This window comes from Rattus rattus, chromosome 6 (assembly GCF_011064425.1).
Source record: "Rattus rattus isolate New Zealand chromosome 6, Rrattus_CSIRO_v1, whole genome shotgun sequence".
NCBI lineage: Eukaryota > Metazoa > Chordata > Mammalia > Rodentia > Muridae > Rattus > Rattus rattus.
This window is the reverse complement of record NC_046159.1, coordinates 101,479,551-101,503,486: the sequence shown is the minus strand read 5'-3', so window position 1 is coordinate 101,503,486 and position 23,936 is coordinate 101,479,551. Positions and strand designations below refer to the sequence as shown.

At 46.9% G+C, this 23,936-nt stretch overlaps 1 protein-coding gene across 1 annotated transcript in view; it reads right to left on the bottom strand.

Moving 5' to 3' along the window:
• Window positions 1–23,936, bottom strand: part of Zc3hav1 (zinc finger CCCH-type containing, antiviral 1) — a 46,943-nt gene that overhangs the window by 20,662 nt on the left and 2,345 nt on the right. Inside the window, exons 2-5 of the mRNA XM_032906737.1 lie at window positions 11,152–11,287; window positions 6,033–6,285; window positions 552–1,565; window positions 192–287 (exon numbers count right to left, since the gene is read on the bottom strand). Coding sequence (XP_032762628.1) covers window positions 192–287; window positions 552–1,565; window positions 6,033–6,285; window positions 11,152–11,287 — 1,499 coding nt within the window. The remainder of the gene's footprint in view (window positions 1–191; window positions 288–551; window positions 1,566–6,032; window positions 6,286–11,151; window positions 11,288–23,936) is intronic.

The following is a 23,936-nucleotide window of genomic DNA, read 5'->3' as shown; positions in this document are numbered from 1 at the left end:
GAGGGACTAGAAAAATAGCTGAGCCACGATGGAAATGTCTTCTCCAAACATTAAACAGAATCACCCTATGATCCAATTCCCTAGATCACTCAAAAGCGACAGCATGCTCTCCAGCGAGTACTGATGCGTGCCACGCGCACAGCAGCAGCATCCACAGCGGCTAAAGACATCTTACGGGGGACGCAGCTTACTCTGTTGACAGCCCTTGTACAGATGGTCCTGACAGATTTCCTTCGGGCCATGATTATCCATCCTAAATAAGGGATTTAGGATGTAGCGTAGGAGATCTGCAAAACAAACAATGTATATCAGAAATGAGGAATCCGGCCTCACTGAGGAAGATGTCATAAATGGGGTCCACCCTCATGGGCATCCCTGGATTCGGGATGCTCCTGAGAGCCTGCACAGCCCTTCTGTAGAATGAATTGTGGACACCAGGGTACCGGAGGCTAAGAAATGACAGCAATTCTCAGGTAGGTGATTCAATGCCATGGTGTTGCGTTTGTCTTTCCCTGTGCACTCAAGCCTTGCGAGTCCCCTAGGCCACTTACACTCATCGGGGTCTGATGTCATCCTTGAAGAGTCGCTGGCTGGGCTCACAGAGGTGTGGGTGGAGTTCTTGCCAGGGCTCCCGGAGGCTGCAGCTCTGTGGCTTGAGGAAGACAGAGGCGACTGAGGCAGCCTGTTGCTCTGTACAGGGGTAGTAGTCTCCCCAGGCATAGCCAGGACCTGGCTTCTCGGGCTCTGAACTCCAGAATAGACTGCTTCTTTCTCTCCAGCAATTGCTGGTTTTATGGCAAAACCACTGGTACTACTTTTAGAGACATTAGGAGTTTCATCCATAATTTGACTAGAGCCATTTGGGGCATTATGGGTGGATGCACTTGCCCACACTGGGTTTCCTCCATATTTATTCTGCAGGAATGCCTTGTCTTGGCCACTGTCAGTGATTCTGCCTGTGGTCTGCAGATCCTGGGGCTTAGCCGCACTCTTCCAAGTGTCGTTAAGTAATAGCAAATTTTCTAGATCGTTGGCTGTGAACTTTTCGCCTAGAATTCCTGAGACCGATGCTTTTTCCGTGGTCACCCCATCAATATAACTATTTAAAAATGGGACCCGATCGATGTCTGGAGCCTCCTTCTTGCCCTTGACCTCCATGCCCATTTTCATGGCCACAGCTTCATTTCTTTGTGCCACCTTGGCAGCGGAGGCTCGACTTGATGATGATGAATCAGAACGATTCCTAGAAAATATGTCATCTAGATCCCCATCCTCTGAAAACTCCTGGCTTGCTCTCATTTGACTGGGTCCTCGGACACCAGCAGCCTTAGATGAGACTGGGGAGAGCTGCGCACGGTCGTGAGTCCCCAGGTACTTGAACTTCTGGGTGACATCCGCAGACACATCCTCCAGGGAATCTTTACAGCTGGTGACATCTGGGCTAGGCGGACCAGATCCCAGAGGTGAGACAACAGGTGAGAGAAATTCTAGACTGCTGTGAAGGAGGCGGTCTCTGCTTTTGCTTCTGTCTCTGTGTGCGCCGCCTCTGCGGTGTGGATGGGCAGCTGGAAAGAGAAACCCAAAGAGAAAATTGAAGCTCAGGTCAGTTCCTACCTCTCTGTTCTCTCTGCTTGTCCAGCCTTGTAAGTGAGTTCTATCATAGGAGTTTTCTAACCGGTGGCTGCAAACCGTAGGCTGAACCTGCGGCCTGGCAGAGTCCACGGCAACAGCAATACGTGGCTAAGACAAGGGAGGACCCCAAAGCTCTTCTAGCCGATCCTAGAACTTAGTGAGAACTCCATTCCCCAAGACCCCAGGTGGGGTGTCTCCCGACTCTAGTCCTGAGTTAGTGTTCATTACTACAGTGAATGACAGCTGAAGTGCAGCAAAGGAGAGAAGTGGCAGAGATGTCACTCAGTGTGATCTGGGTTCCTGAACAGGCATTTCTAACACTGAAACCAGCCGGTAAAAGACTGCTGACTCAAGCAAGGACTTCATCTAAGCCACAAGCTTTCCAGGCTTCTTCCTCTAGCTCCCTCAGTGCCTCCTGAGGTTTAGTTGTTGCTGTGTACAGTAATGGTCTAGTTGCCTCCAGACAGTGAATCTTACAGCTTTTGTTGTGCAAAACCTAAACCCTTAATTTAAAACTACTGTTTGAATAAAGATGCTTACAGCTTGGGCCTGGGCAGGAGAGAGGTGGGCGGGGTGACTGAAAGGAGAGAGGCAAGAAGGAAAGGAACCATGGGGTAGGTGGATCTCAACATGAGCACATGGCCATGAGGGCCAGCCTGCTGGAGTAGGAGCGGCCCAGGGGGAACATGACAAGTTGTATCTCAGTGTTACTGACAGGGAAGTAGACAAAAGAGCACAGAGGGTTGATATCTGCCCAGCTCTAGTGCTTTAAGGCTTATTATAAATATAAGTTTTGTATTTGGAAACTAAATGATTTAAGGTAGAGTAGAAACCCCCAATTAATATTTACCACAACAAGTGCCCAAACTTATTATGAAGAGCCGAAATTGAAGGCAGTCGGGGCTGCTCGTGCCTATAATTACAGTGCTTGGAATGCTGAGGCAGGGGTCCAGCCTTGGCTATGCAGCAAGTTCTAGACTAGCCTACCCTACACTATGAATATTGAAGAGGAAAAAAAGAAACCTAGAAACACTGCTGAAGCAGCGTCTTCTCTCTAGAAAAGTCCTATCTGCGAGGGAGCAGTGAAGCCGGCAGGAGTGACCTGGTGTGTGAAGTCCGTCTGTTTCAGGAAGGCATTGAAAGGTGTGGGTGTAGGCGGAAGGTGTGTGTGTAGGCGGGCGGTGTGTAGGCGGGCGGTGTGTGTGTAGGCGGGGGGTGTGTGTAGGCGGGCGGTGGGTGTAGGCGGGCGGTGGGTGAGGCGGGCGGTGGGTGTAGGCGGGCGGTGGGTGTAGGCGGGTGGTGGGTGTTTATGTACTGTCCTGGTAGAGGAAAGGTGTCAGCAGTAATGTAGCAGAAGCAAGCCTCCCCCTTCACGATGTCTAACTGCACAGCCTAACTGGAAGTGACTATAATATACACATCTCTCCCACACACTGTGGGCCGCTCACAGACCTCTGAAGACACTCTCTGTTCAGAGCACGGTGGCATGGAAGACGGGCATACGTGTGCTCCGCTCGAAAACATGGCTTTCTGTGGAATCTTCACAGCACTGTCTGGCCTTCTAAGCGTGATTTAAAGCTGCCTGACACTTACAACACTCGTTCGTTTCCTTACCCTAAGTGAGATTAATAAATAACAAACTCACCACCATTCACAGTTTCGCTGTGAGGAATAACGATGACGGGTTCTGGGCCAAAGTCTCCTGTTAACTACACACCGTTCTCCAAGGAGATGTAGCTTCGTTGCAGCATCTTAGAGTCAGGGATTCTACTCCCTTCATAAATTTGGCCTCTACTCTACCCCCTCTACAAAGACAAGCAGAGCCAGTGAGATGGCTCCGTGGATAAAAACCAAGCCTGAATGACTTGGGGTTAATCTGGAGAAAGAGAGAACTTCTGTAAGCTGTCCTCTGATCTCCACTCATATGGCTATACACACACACGAAATAAATAAATAGTACAGTGGTGTCTTATGTCAACTTGACACAAGCTAGAGTTTTCCGAGAGGCAGGAACCTCAACTGAAAAAGGTGCCTCAATAAGACCCAGCCGTGGGGCATTTTCTTAATTAATGATTGATAAGGGAGGGCCCCGTCCACTGTGGGTGGTTCTACCCCTAGGCTGGTAGTTCTGGGTTCTATAAGAAAGCAGACTGAGCTGGTCCATGGTGGCGTACACCATTAAACCCAGCACTAGGAAGGTAGAGACAGGTGGATCACTGTATTTGAGGCTAGCCTGGCCTCCAGATGGAGTTTGAGGACAGCCAGGTACTCAGAGTAACCCTGTCTCAAAATAAACAAACAAACAAACAAACAAACAAATAAAAGATAAAAAGAAAAAAGGAAGAAAGAAAGGGAGGGAGGGAGGGAGGGAGGAAGAGTGAGTAGGCCAGTAAGCAGCACACCTCCATGGTCTCTACATCCGCTTCTGGCCTCTGAGTCCCTGTCCTGCTTGAGGTCCTGCCCTGACTTCCTTCCGTGATGAACAGCGTGATGTGTGCAAGTGTAAGGCAAATAAATAAATAAACCCTTTCCTCCCCAAGTTGCTTTGGTCACAGTGTTTCATCACAGCAATAGTGGCCCTAACTAAGACAATAATTTAATTTAGTTTAAATTAAAAGACAAAAGTTTTCAGATCAGTACCACGGTATGCTATATGAAAACGCTTAAGAAACAGTATCGTTTCTTATCCCTTAGGATGGCTGTTTCATCAACGCTTTGGACTGAGTGAAGTAAAGTGAATCCTGAGTCTTGGGGATGGAGGATGGGACTGGGCCGGAGGAAGGAAATCAGCAGAGCTGCTATGGAAAACAGCATGGCAGTTCCTCGAACCACCCAATGCATTGGAATGATCTAGAAATGGGCTTCTTGTGCTCCTGAAAAAGCCAGAGGAAGAGTCTCAAGGCACCATTTGAGCACCCACATTCACAGTGGCGCTATTCCTGAGGTGGTTACTGTGTAGAAACAAACCACTGTCCATCAAGCAATGACTGAACAAGCAAGATGAGGTAACGCCACAGTACGGGCCATTATGAAGTCTCAAAGAGAAAGGGGCTGGGGAGGTAGATCACTGCTTTAAAAAGCTTGCTGCTTTTACAAAGCCATGTTGGGTTGCCCACAACTGCTTATAACTCCATCTCCAAGGACAGCTGACACCTCTGGCTTCTGCAGTAACCTGCACTCAAACGCACACACCCACCTCAGCTCCCATACACATACGCACAACTTTTAAGATGATAAAATATTTATAGGAGGACAGTTTTGAGAACGATTCGATGGACGCGTGTAAAATATCACAACGCATCCATACACACAGCAGATGCTTTAACCACAAAACGTGCAACGTGAGCGGGGCACTGTGGTGCATGCCTTCAATCCCAGCACTCAGGAGACAGGCAAGCATCGCCGTGTGAGCTCAGGCTAGCCTGGTCTATCTAGTGAGGTCCTGTCCAGCTAGTACCGCACAGTGAGATTCTGTCTTAAAACAAATAATCAAGAGTATGTGATTGGCTGGAAAGATGGCTCCCAGTCACCACCCTGAGCTCATCCCCAGGACTTGGAAGACAGAAGGGGAACCAACTCCTGAAAACTGTCCTGACTTCCACACGAAATAAATGAACAGTTGTCATTAAGAACAATCCATGTGCACCAGTGTGCGAATGCACACACAGAGAACAAGACTAAACAACTGGACCAAGGCTAAAAATTTCTGAATCTCAAAAAATGTTTTTGATTCCCATTTAAAAAAAAAAAAAAAAGCTTCAAGGACAAAAATAAACTATCAAAATAACTGTTTGGCTTCTCAGACAAAGTCTCTCTATATAGACCAGGCCTCGTTCTCCAAAGTGCTGGAATTAATGAATGCACACATGCCCCACCCCCAAGCAAACTTTTTTTTTTTTTGAGACAGGGTTTCTCTCTGTAGCCCTGGATGTCCCGGAACTAGCTCTGTAGAACAGGCTGCTGTCCAACTCAGAGATCCTCCTGCCTCTGCCTCCTGAGTGCTGGGATGTTTGTTATACATAGAAGTGTGTGCTGCCCCCACCGGACTGTGATAAGCTCTTCTAAAGTGAGGGAATACAGCCACTCTTAAAACTGCATGCACATCATTACTTCAGTCGTACTTTGTGGTGCTACGCAGATAGCAAAGTTGAGGCCTTACAGGCAGATTTCTTTCCTTGCAATTTTTCTTTCTTCTTTTTGTGTGTGTTTGCTTGCATGTTTATTGAGATGAGGTTTCTCTGTGTAGCCCTGGCTGTCCTAGAGCTCACTCACTGTATAGGGAAGGCTGGCCTCGAACTCAGAGATCCGCCTGCCTCGGTCTCCTGAGTGCTAGGATGTTAAGGTGTTACTTATCGTGCCCCACTTGCCAAGTCACGCAATTAAAAAGGAAAAGGGCATACCTCTCGTGACAGGCGGGTTCCTCCTGGCGTGTTTGTTGTTGCAGATGTCCTGGATGTTCTGGACCACATCAGGACTCAGCCCGTGCTCCCTCATGATGGTCAACACCTTTCTGTCCATCAGGTTGTGAGACCTGAGACAGTTGAGGTAACTGCAGTTGCCCCGGGTGAAGTGCTCACAGATGTGGAGTCTCTCGCATGGCTGTGGCTGCCCGCAGGTCTGTTTTCGGCCCTCTCCTTTGTAACTCTTGCATATCTAGAGAAGAAAGAAAGAACAATGGGGCAAGAACAGCTGGGTCTGCCTGCCTGCTAAGGAATGCACAGGCCCCGTTTCCCATAAAGAGGAGGCGTGTCTCGGGAGACAATGCAGGCTCACCCTAGTCTGATGAAATGGATTCAACAGGTGACTTATTTGGGGATAGAAGAGTGCAAAGAATTAACAGACGATAGCCAGTACGATGACGCACACCTGTAACCCAGTGCTCAGGAGGCCGAGGCAAAGAGGATCACGAATTCAGTACAAAAACCTTGCATTTAAAAGAAAAGAAACGTAAGGGGATAAAATTCCTGGAAGAATCAAACTCAAATGGCATACACACAGGCCATCGTAAGGGAGCACCAAAGAGGAAGTCTAGTTTGGATCCCAACTTACTGTACAGTTGAAAGGACATGTGCGTCCTATCTGCAACATTGGGATTTTGTCGTTTGTCTCTGAGAGCCAGAGTAGGACCTTTTTGAATGCTCTGTATGTGAGGGGTGGAGGAGTAGGAAGAAGGGGGAGGGGTGTGAACTCTTTTTTTTTTTTTTTTTAAAGATTTATTCTGCCTGCATGTATGGCTGAAGGCCAGAAGAGGGCACCATATCACATTATAGATGATTATGAGCCACCATGCGGTTGCTGGGAATTGAACTCAGGACCTCTTAACCTCTGAACTCTGAAGAGGTCCACCTGGCTCTGCCTCCCAGGAACTGGGATAAAGGTGCACACGCCCCTCCCACTTTGGTTTTGCTTGTTAGCCAGAGTTAAAGGAGCACACCACTGTGCTGCTTAGCCTTGTTTTCAGGTTTTTGACACAGGGACTCGTCATGTAGCACACTCCAGACTTCAACTCATAATCCTCCTTCCCTGACCTCCCAAGTGGTGGGGGTTGCAGGCACACGACACTATGTCCAACTCAGAAAGGAAGTCCTTACCTACTATCTAAACAACCCATGGGTCATGATCCCTTTCCGGGGTGGGGGTGGAGGTGGGGATGGGGACGGTCACATTCAGGATAAGATTCGTAGCAGCAGCAGAACTACTGTCATGAGGCAGCAATGAAATAACTTTATGGTCGGGGGTCACCACAACATGAGAACTGCACTAAAGGGGCCCAGCGCTGGGAAGGTTGTGAACTGCTGCTCTAAACAAACACATCTGCACACATTACTCTAAAGACAGGGATGTTGCAATCAGGCCACATGGCCACAGGGCTGACAGAGGCTGCTTTAAAGGCCAAGGCCCTAGAAGCAGCTGGGTGACCTCACGGTCCCAGTGACCTTCTAGTTTCTGTTTCCTTTTCAACAGCAGAAGGAGAATATTTGTTCTGTCTGCCTGCCAAACATCTGTTGTGAGGCAGAGTGACGAAGTGTAAGACCATATTGTAGAAAGTAAGGAGTATGAGGCAAGTGTCTCAGCCACTAGATGAAGAAAGTGATTAGTGATTAGCTTGACCTTGCAGGGGTCTGAAAGTTGAAGATGTTTAGTTCAATAGGTTGCATAAACCAGGTCTGCCTGGACCTCTGGAATGAGTCTGGATGTAGAGACAAAGGCTGACTCCGAGAATAGTGATAGAGTCACATCGGTAGCTTCTAAAACCAGATCCAGTGCATAAGTGCTACAGAATCTAATTCTAGACCGCAGTTCTTAAAGCGTGGTAACTGGACCATAAGCATCACCTGGACACATAGTCGTAATCCAGTGGCTGGCTTGTGGCACAGGGCCCTGGGTTCAACTCCCAGTAGCAGGTACGCCACGCGTAATAATACTATGAGCCCTCAAGAGGTGGAGAGAGTACGTTTGTTCAAGGCTAGCCTGGGCTACATCAGGTGATCTGTCTCTAACAAAACAAAACAAAGAGCATGTGAGGCGGTGTATACCTTTAACCCCAACTAGGGAGACAGAAGCAGGTGGATCTCTGTGGGTTCAAGCTACACAGCGGACCCCTGTCTCAAACAAACAAACAAATCACATACCCAAGAACAAGAGTGTATGGTACACTGTCTATAATCCTAGCACCTAGCAGCTAAGGCAAGAGAATCAAGACTTCACTAGCTTAGGCTAGACAGTTGAGTGAGTTTCAGGACATTTTTGAGCTACAAAAGGGACAACTTGGAGGGATCAGTTCTCTCCTTCTATCATGTGGGTGCAGGGGATTGAATACAGACCGTCAGGCTGAGAGACATCTCCCTGTCCCCAACTGTTAGGGGATGTTTTTATGCACTGTGCATTCAGATGCTGATTGCTGTGCCCAGAGATGTGGTTGCAATCAGAATGTTGGCACTGTCATGATTACTGATATCCTGTATCAATGATGTGTAAAGGTTGCTTCCCATCACCTCTGATTGGTTAATTAAGACTGATCGGCCAGTCAGCCGGGCAGAACAGGGAAGGATGAGATGAAAAAGAGGAACAGAGAGGTGGAGAGACCATGGAGATGGACCAGGAGGATTCACTATGTGGTCACCATAAAAGAGCAGACACGAGGACACTCGTGGACCAGAGCAAGCCAGGGCAAGACCAGATGGCATAGTTGGGTAGTAGCAGCCTAGTCCCCGAGTCCTCAGAACCTGCCCATCTTAGTTCGTGAAGTTTGTTAATAAAAATAGCAGGTTCCTGTGTCATTTATTCAAGAGCTAAACAGGCTAACTGGGCACAGAAACCCTCTGCAGTTATTGAAGAGAAACCCTCTGTGATGGTTTGCACATGCTTGGCCCAGGAAGTGGCACTATTAGAAGGCGTTGCCTTGTTGGAGGAAGCTGTCACTGTGGGGGGTAGGCTTGGAGACCCTCCTCCTAGCTGCCTGAGGATGCTCAGTCTGTTCCTGGCTTCCTTCGGATGAAGATATAAAACCACACCTGCCTAGATGCTGCCATGATCCTGCCTTGATGATACTGGACTGAACCTCTGAACCTGTAAGCCAGCCCCAGTTAAATGTTGTCCTTTATAAGACTTGAATTGGTCATGGTGTCTGTTCATGGCAATAAAACCCTAAGACACCCTCCAAAAACTACTTTGCACCCAGTAATTTTTTTTTTCTTTTTTCTTTTTTTCGGAGCTGGGGACCGAATACCACTGAGCTAAATCCCCAACCCCCCAATAATTTTTTTTAAGGACAGGGAAGTGTATCTTGTTCACTGTTTTATTCAGTATTTCACATAGTACCCGATGCTTGCAGGCACTTCTAAATCTTAACTGATGTAAAACAACCAATGGCGCCAGAGGGTTTGAAGCTTTGTCCAAGGTTGCACAGGGAAATTAGAGGCTGAATCCGGATGCTGAGTGATGCTAAGGGAACTGAGAACATCACACTCTAGGGAAGAGGAGGGGAAAGACAGGGAGCAGGGAAGGAGGAAAGAGACAGAAGTGGAGCAGAGCATTCTAAGCACCTAAGGAAGACTTGGAGCTGCTAAAGAAGAGAGCATGTCTTCTCCTCATCAACCCACTCTTACGCCACGCCCTGCCTTCCGCGCTCCTGGAGCTCAGGGGACACCTCAAAAATCACTTGTGCCAAGTTTTTAAATGTCCCAAAATGGTCAGATCCTCAAGAAATCTCCACTGGCTAGCCTGTCTTATCTAACAGAACTCCAACCTTCTTGATAGCTGCCAATCGCTTTTACCCTCCCGCCCGTTCCTGTGTTGCTCCGTCTCCCTGTCTGTCTTCTGCTCCTTCCTGTCTTTCTTCTCCCCTTTCCGGTTTTGCTCTGTCTCCCGTTTTGTGTGAGGCTGGTATGACTTTGTATTGTAGATACACTCAAGGATTCTCCACTCAGGGGTTTTTCTCGGGTCAGACATGGTGCCTGGAGCAACATCAACCGACTCGCCACTCTGTAAGCCTAAGCGGATGAGACTTCGTTTATCTACCATGGTCTTTCCTCTACTAATAGAAGTCCTTGACAGCCAGCTGCTCAACTCAGCTGGAAACTACGTTTCTCCGCCCCACCGCAGCTAATATGACCATGTGACAAGCACTGGCCAATGAGATGTGAGCAAATGTGCTACACGCCGCGCCCAATTTTCTAAAAGGCAAACTGTTCAACTTCAACTTCCCTTCTACAATCCTACTGACTAAAAAGTGGCGACCAGTGAGAAATCCCTGTACTAAGAGATGGAAGCCACATGCTGAAGACAACAGGCGCTAACTCACTAGCACGAGTCTTGCAAAAAGGTGTTGGACCCTCTACCCTACCATGCTGCGTATCTGCTCGCCGGGATCCATGCAGGATCCAGAGGTACCATAGTTCTGTGACGGTCCACAGTAAACACTTTAGGGTCTTCTGGCCATTCCGTCTCTGTTTGCAACTACCCAGAGGGGAAAAACAGCAGCAGAAAAACTGTAAACTCGTCTGTACGTCTACGTTCCAATAGACTGTTTCTAGACGGGTGTCAGCCCAGGTTTGGCGTCTAGGCTGTAGCCTACAGACCCTTGATGAGGCTATCAAGGAGAAAAAGCTTAAAGTATATTTTCCTAATCACTGAATTTACGGTAGGAGTCTCTGGGACAGTGGCACAACCTGTACCTGCATCTCCCAGACATCTTTCCAGCTTCGATCCCAAGGCTACCTTGATGTAAAAGCCTTAACCAGTCCAGCTACCATCATGTCCTTAACCCGTCCTTGTTCACAGTGGAATCCCTGGGCAGCCTAGTGAAGGAGGCACGTGGACCCAAATTCTTCTTCTATTTGTTGAGACAGGGTCTCACCAAGTAGCCTTGGCTGGCCTAGAACTTGTTACATAGACAAGGCTAGCCTCAAACTCAAATAGATCTGCCGCCCAAGAGTGCTGAGATTAAAGGTGTGCACAGCATGCCTGTCTTGCACATAATTCTCTTGCCTGCTGTTTAAAGTGAGAACCAGGACCTACCTCAGGCAGGAAAAAAGGGTCGCTTTGGACCAGGAGGCAAGCTAGCTCCTCTTGGTTAAGCCCAGAGAGCTCATGATTCTTCAGGATCTGGAAGTTCTGTTCCGAGAGAACGTCGTGAGAATATTTGCAGAGGTTCCTGGAAGGAAGGAGGACAACTATCAGTGTTTGTACTTCATAATGAAATGAAAAAAACCAGAAGGCAGCCATATTCACGTGACATGGATGTAGAAAGTGGGCCAGGAGAGGGAGGAGGCATCTCTGAGTTCTAATCGGAGGGGGAGGAGGAAAGAGGATACAGAAGGGGGAATTGTTGGGAAGAAAGGGATTACCAAGAGGGCGCAGGAGAGCGGGGAAGGGCACAGGGAGAAGGGTACGAATAAGCAGGGCGTGGAGATGTGAGAAACCATGCTGAAGTCCGTTATTTCCTATGCCAGCCTAAAACACTGAACTGCAAGGTTCGACTTCAGTGCTAGGGCACCTGCTTGGCGTGTGTGAAGTAGATTAAAAAGGAACAGTTCATTAAACTTTGACTCAGCACAGACCAATGCTGTCTCCTTTGGTAATTAACATAGGCTAATCTATCCTACACAAAGAATACAGTTTTAAAAGGTACACTGTTCCAGTCAGATGACACACTGGGTAAAGGTAAAAGTTTGCCAACAACCCGATGACCTCAGTTTGATTGCACATATGCAAATAGATACTTTAAACAAACAACAAAAACAGGATATATATACATACACACATACACATACACACACACACACACACACACACACACACACACATCTCAACCAGCCTAGAACTTGCCATGAAAACCAGGCTGGTTTCAAACTCATGGTGATCTACATGCCTCTGCCTCTGAGTTAAAAAAAGAAAGTAAAGGTATGGTAAATTTAAAAAAAAAAGTAGGGTATGTGGCACATACTATTAAATCCAGGGTTTGAGAGGCATAGATGGGAGAATCTTTGTAATTTTGAAGCCATCATCTCTGTCTACATAGATAGTTCCAGGACACCCAGGGTCACAAAGAGAGACCCTGTCTCAAAAACAAAAAACAAAACAAAACAAAAAACCAAACCAACCAAACAAAAAAACCAAATAAATAATAATAAAGATATATTTACCAAACAGCTCAATCAGGAGGGGTACATTTTTATTCTATTTTTTATTTATCTTTTATAGTTTTGGGGGTTTTTTGTTTTTTTTGTTTTTTGGTTTTTTGAGATAGGGTTTTTCTGCGTAGCCTCGGCTGTCCTAGAACTCACTCTGTAGACCAGGCTGGTCTCAATCTCAGAGATCCACCTGCCTCTGTCGCCTGAGTGCTTGGACTAAAGGCATGTGCCGCCACTGCCCGGCATTCTTTACAAATGATATACACAGTATCTGACCTAACTGTTATAGACTTCATTTGCACATAGCTATGACAGAAGAAAAACACTGGCAACGGAATGTGAAGCGTCTGTTCAGAAACCACTGCCTGCTGAGAAAGGCACTAAGAGGCCTGGAGATGGCTGGAGATGGCTGGAGATGGCTGGAGATGGCTGGAGATGGCTGGAGATGGCTGGAGATGGCTGGAGATGGCCGAATGGTCTGAGCCCTCCATGCCCTTCCAGAGGACCCAAGTTTGAATCCCAGCGCCCACATCAGGCAGCTCACTTCACTACTACTTTTCAGTTGTTTTGTCACTGGTGGATTTTCACAAACAAACATCCAAGTGGCAATCATTCTCTAGTCTTTAGAACTCATTTCTGTGAGCTAGAGAGACTGCTCAGTCAGAAAGGCAGTTCTGGAGGCTCGAGAACATTCCTGGAAGTGACTGTGTGTGCATGTGTGTGCGCAGACACCATGACCAAGGCAACTCTTATAACGACAACATTTAACTGGGGCTGGCTTATAGGTTCAGGGGATCAGTCCATCATCATCAAGGTAGGAACATGGCAGTGTCCAGGCAGGTATGATGCAGAAGGAGCTGGGGAGTCCTACATCTTCATCTGAAGGCGGCTAGTGAAAGACCGACTTCTAGGTAGCTAGGATGAAGGTCTTAAGCCCACACCCACAGTGACACATCTACTCCAACAAGGCCACACCTTCTAATCACTCCCTGGGCCGAGCATACACAAACCACCACATTCCACTCCCTGGCGCCCATAGTCGCTCCTCCAGAGCTGTCCACCTTATTTTTCAAGAGTGGCACATCTCAGAGTCTGAGACCAGACTGGTCTACAGAATGAGTTCCAAGACAACCGAGGTCAGCCTTGTGAGAACCTGAGTTCAATCCCTAGAACTTACAAAAAAAAAAAAAATGAATAAAGAGCTAATCTGTGGCTTGCCTGTACTCCCAGCACTGGAGAAGTGCACAGAGGCAGGTCCCTGGAGCTCACCAGCCAGCAAACTCAGTCACTTGGTGAGTTCTAAGTCAGTAACAAAACCTGCCTCAAAAAATAAGGGGGACAGCTCCAGACGAATGACGCTTTACATGAATGCGTGTGTGGTGAGTTGCACACATACATGTGCGTGCACACACACACAGTCACTTCCAGGAATGTTGAGCCTTCAGAATGTAACAAAACCTTTAAGCAACTCCGGACCACGGCCATGTCGGCCACTAGCTGAGTCCTTGAATCCAGCCAGGCATTCTTGTTTTGCTTCAAGGAAAGGTGACGGTTGGTGATGACCTCCATCCTCGCCATTTTCCCACACTGGCCCTTCCTTACTTTCCCCACCGCTAACCTTGGCTTCCAGTGTTTCTGGTGCTCCGTGATAAGGCTGACCTCGGCTTTGCTAACTTTTGGCTTTGGCTCTGTGGTTTCAGATAACTGCTCCCACCTGCCTGTACCGCTGAGAACCCTCAACAGCTGGGCAAAAACTCAACTTATCACCTACTCCCCGAGTCCACGGAAGAGGATCTCAAGAGACTGTTACAGCAGAAAAGGCTCAGAAGGTAATCCCTTCTGGTCTCAGCCCCAAAAGTAGAAACTTCCCTGCACCCCCACACGCTGTTACAGCTCTGCCAGATGTGTAGGAAGATTTCCTTACCTTGCCCCTTGAGGCATCTCACTCTACTGTTCCCAAAGTCATTGCCATTAAGGTTCTTGTTACGGGTCTGGAAATGACCCAACTGAAGCACCTGTCCAGGGCCAGCAAGGTGGCTCCGTGGGTAAAGCCACCTGCTCAAATATTCCCACAAACAGGCAGGTTCTGACCCCTTACTGAGAAGGTGACAACGGTCAGTCAAAAAGAGTAAGAATCCTTTTGGGTCTAGCCCAGACGACCTGACTACAGAGCTAAACCAATGCGGCTCCCTCTACCTGGAAGTCCACTGGAGGCATGGACATCTAAAAGAAGAGCCAGCTTGAGCTGGCTGTTGTCCTTGATGCTGTCCTTCTGATGGCTCCGGTTTTACTTTTCATTTCTCATCTCCATCTTGAGGCAAACTACTACTTCCCTGATCTCTGGTCTTCACCTCAAACCCAGCTTCTGTCTGGTACGTCTATGTCCAGTCTGGATGCGGTTGGTGTCCCATCCCTGGCAGGCCCTGCTATTTCCCTACAGGCTCCAGGCGTCCCCTCAGCCTCATCTTACAGGATTTTCTTTTAGCCCTCATTTTCAGCACACTTGTCAGCCACAAAGGCGGGGCGGTTTGCACTTGCTGTCTGAAGGGAAACAGAAACCAACATCCATCACGTGTTTCCTGACCGGGATTAGCAATTACGATAACCCTGATGTGGGCAACTAAGGCCCAATAAATGAAAGCTAAATGGTGACGCAGACAGGAGGAAGACCAGATCATTTAACACAGACTTCAAAAACAAGAGGGGCGGGGAAGTCTCTAATCTTCAAAACTGAAAACATGTAGATCAGAAACTTACAAAGGAGAAAGGTAGGGCTGTTGAAAGCCATTGCTCCTCACTGCTAACTGGAAAACTGGGTGCAGAATAAAAGCAAGGGGGGCGGGGAGTCAAAGGATAAAGAGTAGGAAGGCAAACACTTACTGTGACGTTTGCTGGGAGGAGACGAGTGCAGCTCCCCGGTCTAACTAGAGGTCGAAGCTTCCATCCTTCCACACTCTCCTCTCACTCTTCTCTCTGCCCTAGCTCAAGAGCCTAACACCACCTAGCTGAAGCCCAGAACTGGTGTCAAAGTCTCCCAAGGGCCTCTTCCGGGAGTCTGAGCTAGAGCCTCTCAAAGTGTTCCTCCGCCCAGAATCCACACGGAAGTAATCAGAGGTGCAGGGTCTGGATCCCCTCCGAGACCTACCAGCTGACTCCAGTTTGTACCATGAAAAACAATCATCTACACCCAGAGGGTCTGTGAGACTACTGATGCTGGCTCCACGGCACTTCTCAGACAGTTTTGTCTGAAGGTAGGGTGTGGGAAGGGTCAGACATGAAAGTAGTCGAGGTTCCCTCCCCAACAGGGGACAATGGCTCCTGCAGAGAGGGTTGATTAGGACCTCAAGTGCCCCCCAGCTCCCAAACTGACAGAAAAGAGGCCCCCCAAACAACCCAGCAGGAATTGCCCAGGACAATGCAAACTTATGCAGAGTGCCTGTGGCGCAGATAAACAGCACGTAAACAGCTCCAGTCGTAGGAAAAGGTAACTCTGAGAAGGAAGCAAAGACGGCCACAGAAGAGGCAGGAGCACCTCTCAGACCCCAAGCCTAACAAGTCATCCTTTCTCCTTTGCTGTAACCTGGGCAGTCCACGCTCTCCCCTAGGCTGGGGAGTGGTTCTTACTGCAGGAGGAGTGCAAAAATTACCACACCTGGTGTGAGACCCCAAGCGAGTCTAACGTATTCCCTGGGGCCGAGACTTGAAGGCTGGGCCCTTCACATTCAATCCTGGATGAGGCTCCCGAACTGGGTGCCCTCCCAGCTGCCACAGGCCTGTAAATGCGGCAGCTGCTCCGCAGACCAGAGTAAACAAAAAAACCAAGATTCTCCGTCTTTGATGGAAACTACATCGAACTACTTCCCTTCTCCCCCTAACTCTCGTGTTCCCCCATAACCTACGGGCAGGGTTGATAAACACAGAGAGACAGTTGATTTGCACAGAAACAGGATACTGCACCGTAATACAAACTAGGTAGAAAAGGGTCCAGGCCGTGAGAAAGAGAGCATCTAGACAGTGGTCTAGAGAATAAAATGTTAGCAATCAAAAACAACCCCAATGAAGTATTGTTTTAAAAACAAAGGACTCTGGTTTTCTTTGTACTTACAATGTTCAAGGTTACACAGCCAGGTCATGAGACGGTAGGGATGGGTCACTGAATTTGGACCACTCAATAGGGTGGAGTCCAAAAAGAACAGATCAGCACAGCCAAGGATATCCAGAGAGGCAAAGAAAGGGGGTTTAAAAGCTTTGCTCACAGCTTCATTACCCATAACAAAGGGAACTCAGCCCATTGTCACATCAAGGCCTAGAGTGTCAGGTAGGAGCAGAACTGCAGGAGGTGACATCAGAGTGCCCAAGCCCACTGAAGGTGAGGGTGGAGGGAGGTGAGAGACAGGCTGAGACAAACTGGTACCAACTGGCTCTTCTAGGGACTTGGAAAAATCCCCTCCCTGATGCCAGGTCCAACCTGGAAATGTAGCCCAGTGGTTCTCCATGCCTGAATCTTTTAGCCTAACTAAATCTTCAAAAGTCTGGGGCTGGAAAGGCAGCTCAGCAAGGACCCCAATCTGGTTCCTAGTATCCACACTGAGCAGCTCAAAACTACCTGTGACTCCTGTTCAGGGGTATGCAATTCCTTCCTCTGGTCTCGTGGGCACTTGCATGCACTTGTATAGTGCGATATACCAGCAGGCAGACAGACAGACAGACAGACAGACAGACAGACACACACACACACACACACACACACACACACACACACACACACACAGACAGACACAGGGAGTAAAGAGCAGGAGGAAGCAGGGTTATTGCTGAAAGTATTCTCCACTGGAGAATGTCTCAGTCAAGCTGCTTCCACCCACACTTCCCAACATCAGTGTCTTTGAAAGTCTGGATGAATGTTAAAATAGAAAAGTTAGAATAAGGTAACCACTCGAGGACTCCATTTTACTGAGGTACAGAAAGTATGCCCCTCCGTATATTTGTTGACGGCTGGCTTGAATGCCAAAGGTTTCCTAAAATGTGTCATTTAAAAATAAAAGGCAGCCTGGTGGTGGTGGCAGTGGCTGTGGATCTCTGTGAGTTCAAGGCCAGCGTGGTCTAATTCCTGAGTTCTAGGATAGCCAGGGTCCAGGGCTGTTACACAGAGCTCTGACTCAAAAAAGAAACAAAAAAATACAAAAACAAACAAGCCAAAAAAAAAATGTAATCATTGTTCATAGTACTTATATGGAGTCTCCTAGTTTCATTTTTGTAGAATGTTACCAAACTGAATGTCAAGTTTGACTGAAGTAAACTAAAAAACATGAAGCAAATCTGAAAGTGAACAGATTCTAAAATGATTCTTCCGGGTTGCAAGCTGCCTGGTCACCAGATTGCAGAAAATACCAAGTAGGCCTCTAAGGCCATGGCTCAGGGACATTGGTCTACTGAGACTCCTTCCCAGGAGGACCTGCTCTGCTCCCTGATAAATACAGCCAAACTAAGTGTCACTTGCTCAACTCTGAAAACACAGTGCCTGAAAGGAGCAGGCCCCCAAGGCCACGCCCCTCATGATGATGCCTCCAGAGGAAAGGTTCAGAAGAGCTAAGTCTTACAGGCAGGAAGGAGGTCAGAGGTGGCCAGAAGACAGGGTAGGAAAGCATCAGTATGAGGCAATTATTCAGCAGATTTTTTTTGGATAGAGGCCATGAATGTTTACACAGAGACATGAATGTGTTTATTGATGAAAAACAAAAAACAAAAAACAACAAAACAAAAACCAGGCTTAGCTATTAAAAAATAAATTAATAAAGACCATTGCAAACAAAAAACAAATACCAAGAGCTGGTCATAGAGGCTCAGGTCTCTAATCCCAGCACTGGGTAGGGGAAGTCAAGCTTCGATCTCTTGAGTTCGAGGCCAGCCAATGTTACGGAGAACACCACTATCTCTCAGAAAAACCAAAAACAAACAAACAAACAAACAAACAAACGAATGAATACTATGCTAAAATGACCAGAAAAGATTGCTAATAAAATGCATCAAGTCCAGCAATCTTCAAAAACAAAACAAAACAAAACAAAACCAGTGATTCAGAGTGATACAGAAGGTCATCCTCAACCACAACAAGAGTGGGGGCCAGCCTAGGCTACAGGAGTCTCCATTCATAAACAAATAAGTTAATTAATTGAACAAGTAAATAATTAAGTAAATGAATCAAAAAGCCAGTAAGGTACAAGATTACATTCCCTTCATCTGCATAAATTTCAAAGAGCTTAAGAGACCACAGACAGACACAAAGCAAAGACTATTCATGTCAAACAGGAGTGTAAATTACCCAACACTCGGCCTCACAGTATAGAACTTGCTATGCAGACCAGGCTGGCCTCACACTCAGAGCTTTGCTGATATTAAAGGCATGCGCCATCAAGCCTGGCTCCACAAACACTCTTTAGAATTTCACATTGTCCACTATGGTTCCTGTAGGGAAGATGCGCACCAAGAAACATAATCAAAATAACGAAAGATCACGGTTTCGTAACAAAAAAATTTTTTTTTAAGTCTCAATTTTAATAAGGAGCAAATGAGCTGTGTGCACAAAAGAAAGCTATGTGCCTGAATACATCAGAATGGTCCCGCTCTGTGGGGTCTACAGCCGACAATGAAGGTTCATGTGCAATGCCCATACACTGAACAGCACCAAGTCAAGCTAAGAATCTGTTGTGCTCTTCCCTGCTGCTGTCGCAAACATTCGCCTGTACCGACCAGGACAGTCAACTATGAATTTAGAATTCTCAAACCGCTTGGCCTCAGAGTGGAAGATAGTGACCCCGGTTCCCAGCTCTAGTCCACCGGTTTCTTCTCTCCTTAGGCTCTCTCTACACCTACAGAACCGACAACCCGAGGTCGTGGAGGCATCAGACTGAATAAACCATTACCTTCCACCTGTGGAAGGACCCAGGATGCATATATAGATTCTAAAAATATGAATGTCTATGGGCCCAAGATCGCTAAGCATAGATAGTGAAAGCTTGGGGAAAGGGGTGGAACAGGCTTGACTGGGCAGCATTCTTTGGTACTATGTAGTCTTTTAGAAGTGGATATGGGGTCATCTGGAGACTGCCCCACCTGGGGACTGCATCCCACATGCAGTCACCAAACCCAGACAATATTGCGGATGCCAAGAAGTGCATGCTGACAGAAGCCTGATATGGCTGCCTCCTGAGAGGCTCTGCCAGAGCCTGACCAATACAGAAGCGGATGCTCACAGCCAACCATTGGACTGAGAATGGGGTCCCCAGTGGAGGGGTTAGAGAAAGGACTGAAGTAACTGAAGGGGCTTGTAACCCCTTATGGAAAAACAATAACCAGAGCCCCAGAGCTCCCAGGGACTAAACCACCACCCAAAGAGTACACATGGAGGGACCCATGGCTCCAGCTGCACATGTAACAGAGGATGGATGGCCTTGTCAGGCATCAGTGGGAGGAAAGGCCCTTGGTCCTGTCAAGGCTTGATGCCCCAGTGTAGGGGAGGTGGGAGGGAGTGGGTGAGTGGGTGGGAGAACACCCTCACGGAAGCAGGGGGAGGGGGATTGGATATCGAGTTTCTGGAGGGGAAACTGGGAAAGGGGATAACATTTAAAATGTAAATTTAAAAAATCCAATTAAATAAAAAAGTGGATATGCGTACCACTTGGCAAAGACCAGAACCAAGACCCATAATACTAGAGCTCAAGGCAAAAGGAGAATAAAAAATAGAGAGAGTGAAGCACCATGCTGTGAGAACAAGAGAAATGAATGAAGAAAAGCCATCCTTTGGGGACCCTCAGAGGCTGATTTCATGATGCCTCAAAGCCGAAATCCACTGTAAGTTCCTTCTGTAAAAGGCACAGCGTTTGCACGTAGCCAAGGCACGCCCTTCTACCTATCACCCTGAGATTACTCAGAATACCTAATACAATGGAAAGGCTATGTAAATATTTGTCCCGCTGGATTGCTTAGAGAACAATGATTCAGTACAAACCCAAGCCTCGACACCCCCCCCCCAGCCCCCGAAATTTTTCCATCAGCAGTTAGTCAAATCCAGTGATGTGGAACAAAATACCCTAACCTTGATATCACCCTTGGGTCTGTAGATCTGAAAACAGGCAAAAGAATGGGGCTTAAGGACCTCTCGAGGCTCTTCATTTTGTAAGAGATAAGCAAAAATAAAAAAAGTAGAAAGTCACTCTAGATCCCTTTTTTCCCATTTATCTTTTTTCCCTTTCTCAAGGCAGGGTATACCCTGTATAGCCCTGGCTGTTCCAGAACTCACGCTATAGACAAGGCTGGCTGCTCCAAACTCAGGTCCACCTGCCTCTGCCTCCCAAGAGCTGGCATTAAAGACAGGCACCACCGCAGCCACCACCTAGCTCTCGATCCCACATTTCTCATTTGTGCACACTGGTGTGTGTGATGAGTATGGAGCACACGCATGCCAAAGCGCATGTGTAGAAACCAGAGGACAATTCTGTGGATTTAGTTGGTTTTCTTCCTCCCTCTTTCTGTGGATCCTGGCAATTAACTCAGGGCACCAGGTTTGCAAAACGAGTACTTTTTAACCCGTGAGCCATCTCACAGGCCCCACACCTACCCTAAGTTTCAGCACCGAATACCATAAAAACAGGAAATAGCCCAGAGAAGACACCCACATTGACAGAAACCATAGTAACACAATGACCTTAAGGCAGTCTGCTCCAACCAGTCCAGCAGAAATAGTGCCTGCAAGGGGAATTGAGTTAAGGAAAAACTTCAATTCACAGGGCTTCTTCTAGGTAATGGAGAAGCTAAAGTCCTGCAAATAGGGTTGCCTTGTCACCTCTACAAGCTATGGTGGCCTTCAGTGAAAACTTAAAGGCCCCATGCCCGTCTCATCTGATTAAGATGAGATTTTCGTTTTAGGCTTATTTATTTTTATTTTTATCTACAAGTGGTTTGTCTACAGGTATGCATTTGAACCCCATGAATTCCCGGTGTCCATGGAGGCCAGAAGGGCGTGTCAGATCCCACAGGACGGGAGTTACAGATGGTTTTGAGCTTCCATGTGGGCGCTGGAAACAGAACACGAGGAGAGAGCTTTTAACTGCTGAGTCATCTCTCCAGCCCCAAGACAGCGCTGAAGGCTTGGTGTGATGTCGTATGACTGCAAGCCTAGACGCAAGAACCTGAAGCAGAGGGATTTTTCTTGAGTTTGAAACAAGCTTGCCCTAACTACCAAGGCTCTGTCCCACAAAAACCAAAAGAAAAAAGGAGGACCCAGTTCACATAATTGTGCTGGCCTCCCCTGTGCTCTATGTAATCCCCTACACACATCGTACACCCATACACACAGACACAACAACAACAACAATAATGGTAAGATGTCTTTTAAAAGGGGAGGACTCGTGCTTATTTATTCTCTGGAGCTATGGTGGAGACTCACTTGTCATTTCTCCCATGCTTATGGTATAATTAGTGTCTGTATTACTCCTAGGACTTGAATTTCAGGTTTGGAAATATCATGTCAGCAATGTAAACAGAAGTGTCCCAACTTGAGTGGCCAAACAAGAAAGAATACACTGCCTACCCAGGAAAGTCCTGTTGTCAACTAAAATGTATAGCCAGAAGCATTGCAAAAGGAGGGACAGGAACACCAGGACACCGAGGCAGGAGAAGCTCAATCTATAAATAAAAGTATACTACAGGGAAAGTATTTATAAACAAAACACAAATTACACTACAACGTCGTGGATATTAGTTTGGTTAACTGATCCCGTTAGCCAGTGAGTCGAGAGAAGGTTATTAATGCATGGCAAATTTTGGTAGACAAAATTCTCTTAAGGGTTGCTAAAGGGAAAAAAATGTTTTTTAAAAAATGTTTTCCTAGACTCCGAAGGGAGTATAGGGCTGGGGAGATGGTCCAGTGGTTGAGAGCACTGAATGCTTTCCCAGAGGACCCAGGTTCATTTCCCCGAACTGCACAGTGGCTCACAGCTGTTGTAGATACAGTTCTAGGGTGTCTGACACTTTCTTCCACCCTTCAAGGATACCAGGCGTGAGAAACGGTGCAAGTGCAGGCAAAGCACCCATACACATCAAAAACAAACACACCCTGACCAAGTATAGTGGTACATGCCTTTATCCCTCCTACCACCCTGTGGAGACAGACGCAGGTAGATCTGAGGCCAGCCCAGGCTACAGCAAGTTACAGACCATTGAAAGCTACCCAGTGAGACAATTAATTAATTAATTAATTAATTAATTAATTCACTGGAGTATCTATCTAAACTTAAACTGACAAAATAATCTATCATATATGTTCTTTCAAAATACAGAAGTGTGTGGTTCCAAAGCAGTTAAAATAGTTGTTTCAAGCCAGACAAAAATAATCACAATAACAAAGTTCATAAAGCTAAAAGCTCTATACGTGTTGTGTGCAACAAACTTAAACGACATATCTAAAAAACATATCGGATGGTTTATGTCTATATGTTTTATCCTGAGAATACAAATTTGCTTACTAAGGCAATCAAGAGAATTTGAATACTAAATTAACTGATAATAAAATAGTTGCTGAGGTGGGGAGATGCTGAGACTGTAGTCGCACTGGTAGAGTGCTTCCTAGTGTGCATGAGGCCCTGGGTTCCCATGGCATCACCCCATAAACCTGCTATGGTTGGCCGTGCCAAGCATGTAATCCCAGCACTTAGGTAGAGGTAGGAGGATCAAACACTCAAGGTCATTCCTGGTCTAATGAGAGTTCTAAACCAGCCTGGACTACAGCAAGACCCTATTGCAAGGGGGAGGGGAGGAGGGGGAGAGGGAACTTTTAAAAAGTGATCACTGTACAACGAGAATATTAATAAAGTATAGTCCTTACCTGTTATTAGAGATACTGAATACTTAGGAAGTAAATAATCACCAGGATTAGCTTCAACATGAAACACTGGAGTTGGGGGAAAGAGATAGATGGAGAATATGCGAGACAGGGCAGGCCCCATTTTGAAAAGTGTGGAACCAAAATGATGGGCACGTGGAGACTTGGCAGTCTCCCCTGTCCCCTTTTTAATATGCTGAGAACTGTAGAAAAACACTCGGACTTCTTCACAACAAAAAGCCAACACTTCCTGAAGAAACGCTCAGGACAGGCAATAACAGAAGAGTCCCAAAGCAGGCTATCACCCAGTCGGTGCTCTGTACAGTGCTAGAATGTTCCTTCCTTTTCAGCCTCAAACCACTTCCCTTGCTTCCTTCTCGGGTAATTTCTTCAGTTGCAAGCAACTTACATGGTAGCTTCTAAACACAACTTCCTGTAACTCAGAAAGGCTTTCAAACTGTTGCATCATAACAGAAAATACTTAGATAAAGGGACCCAGGAAAGCATTCCTTCAAATATTTAACGCTAAATGAGTTCTTGTTACAAACAATTAGCGATTAAAAAAAAATACTAATTAGTCCATCCATTTAAAGCACTCCTCTTCTGTATGTTTTGATACAGACATCCTGGAGGTATAAACTGGACGTGACTGGCAGAAGTTGGTTTTTGCTAGTAAGTAAGTGGATGATTAAAAAATGATGGAGAGATGCCTCAGCAGTTAAGAGCACTGACTGCTCTTCCAGAGGTCCTGAGTTCAATTCCCAGCAACCACATGGTGGCTCAACCATCTG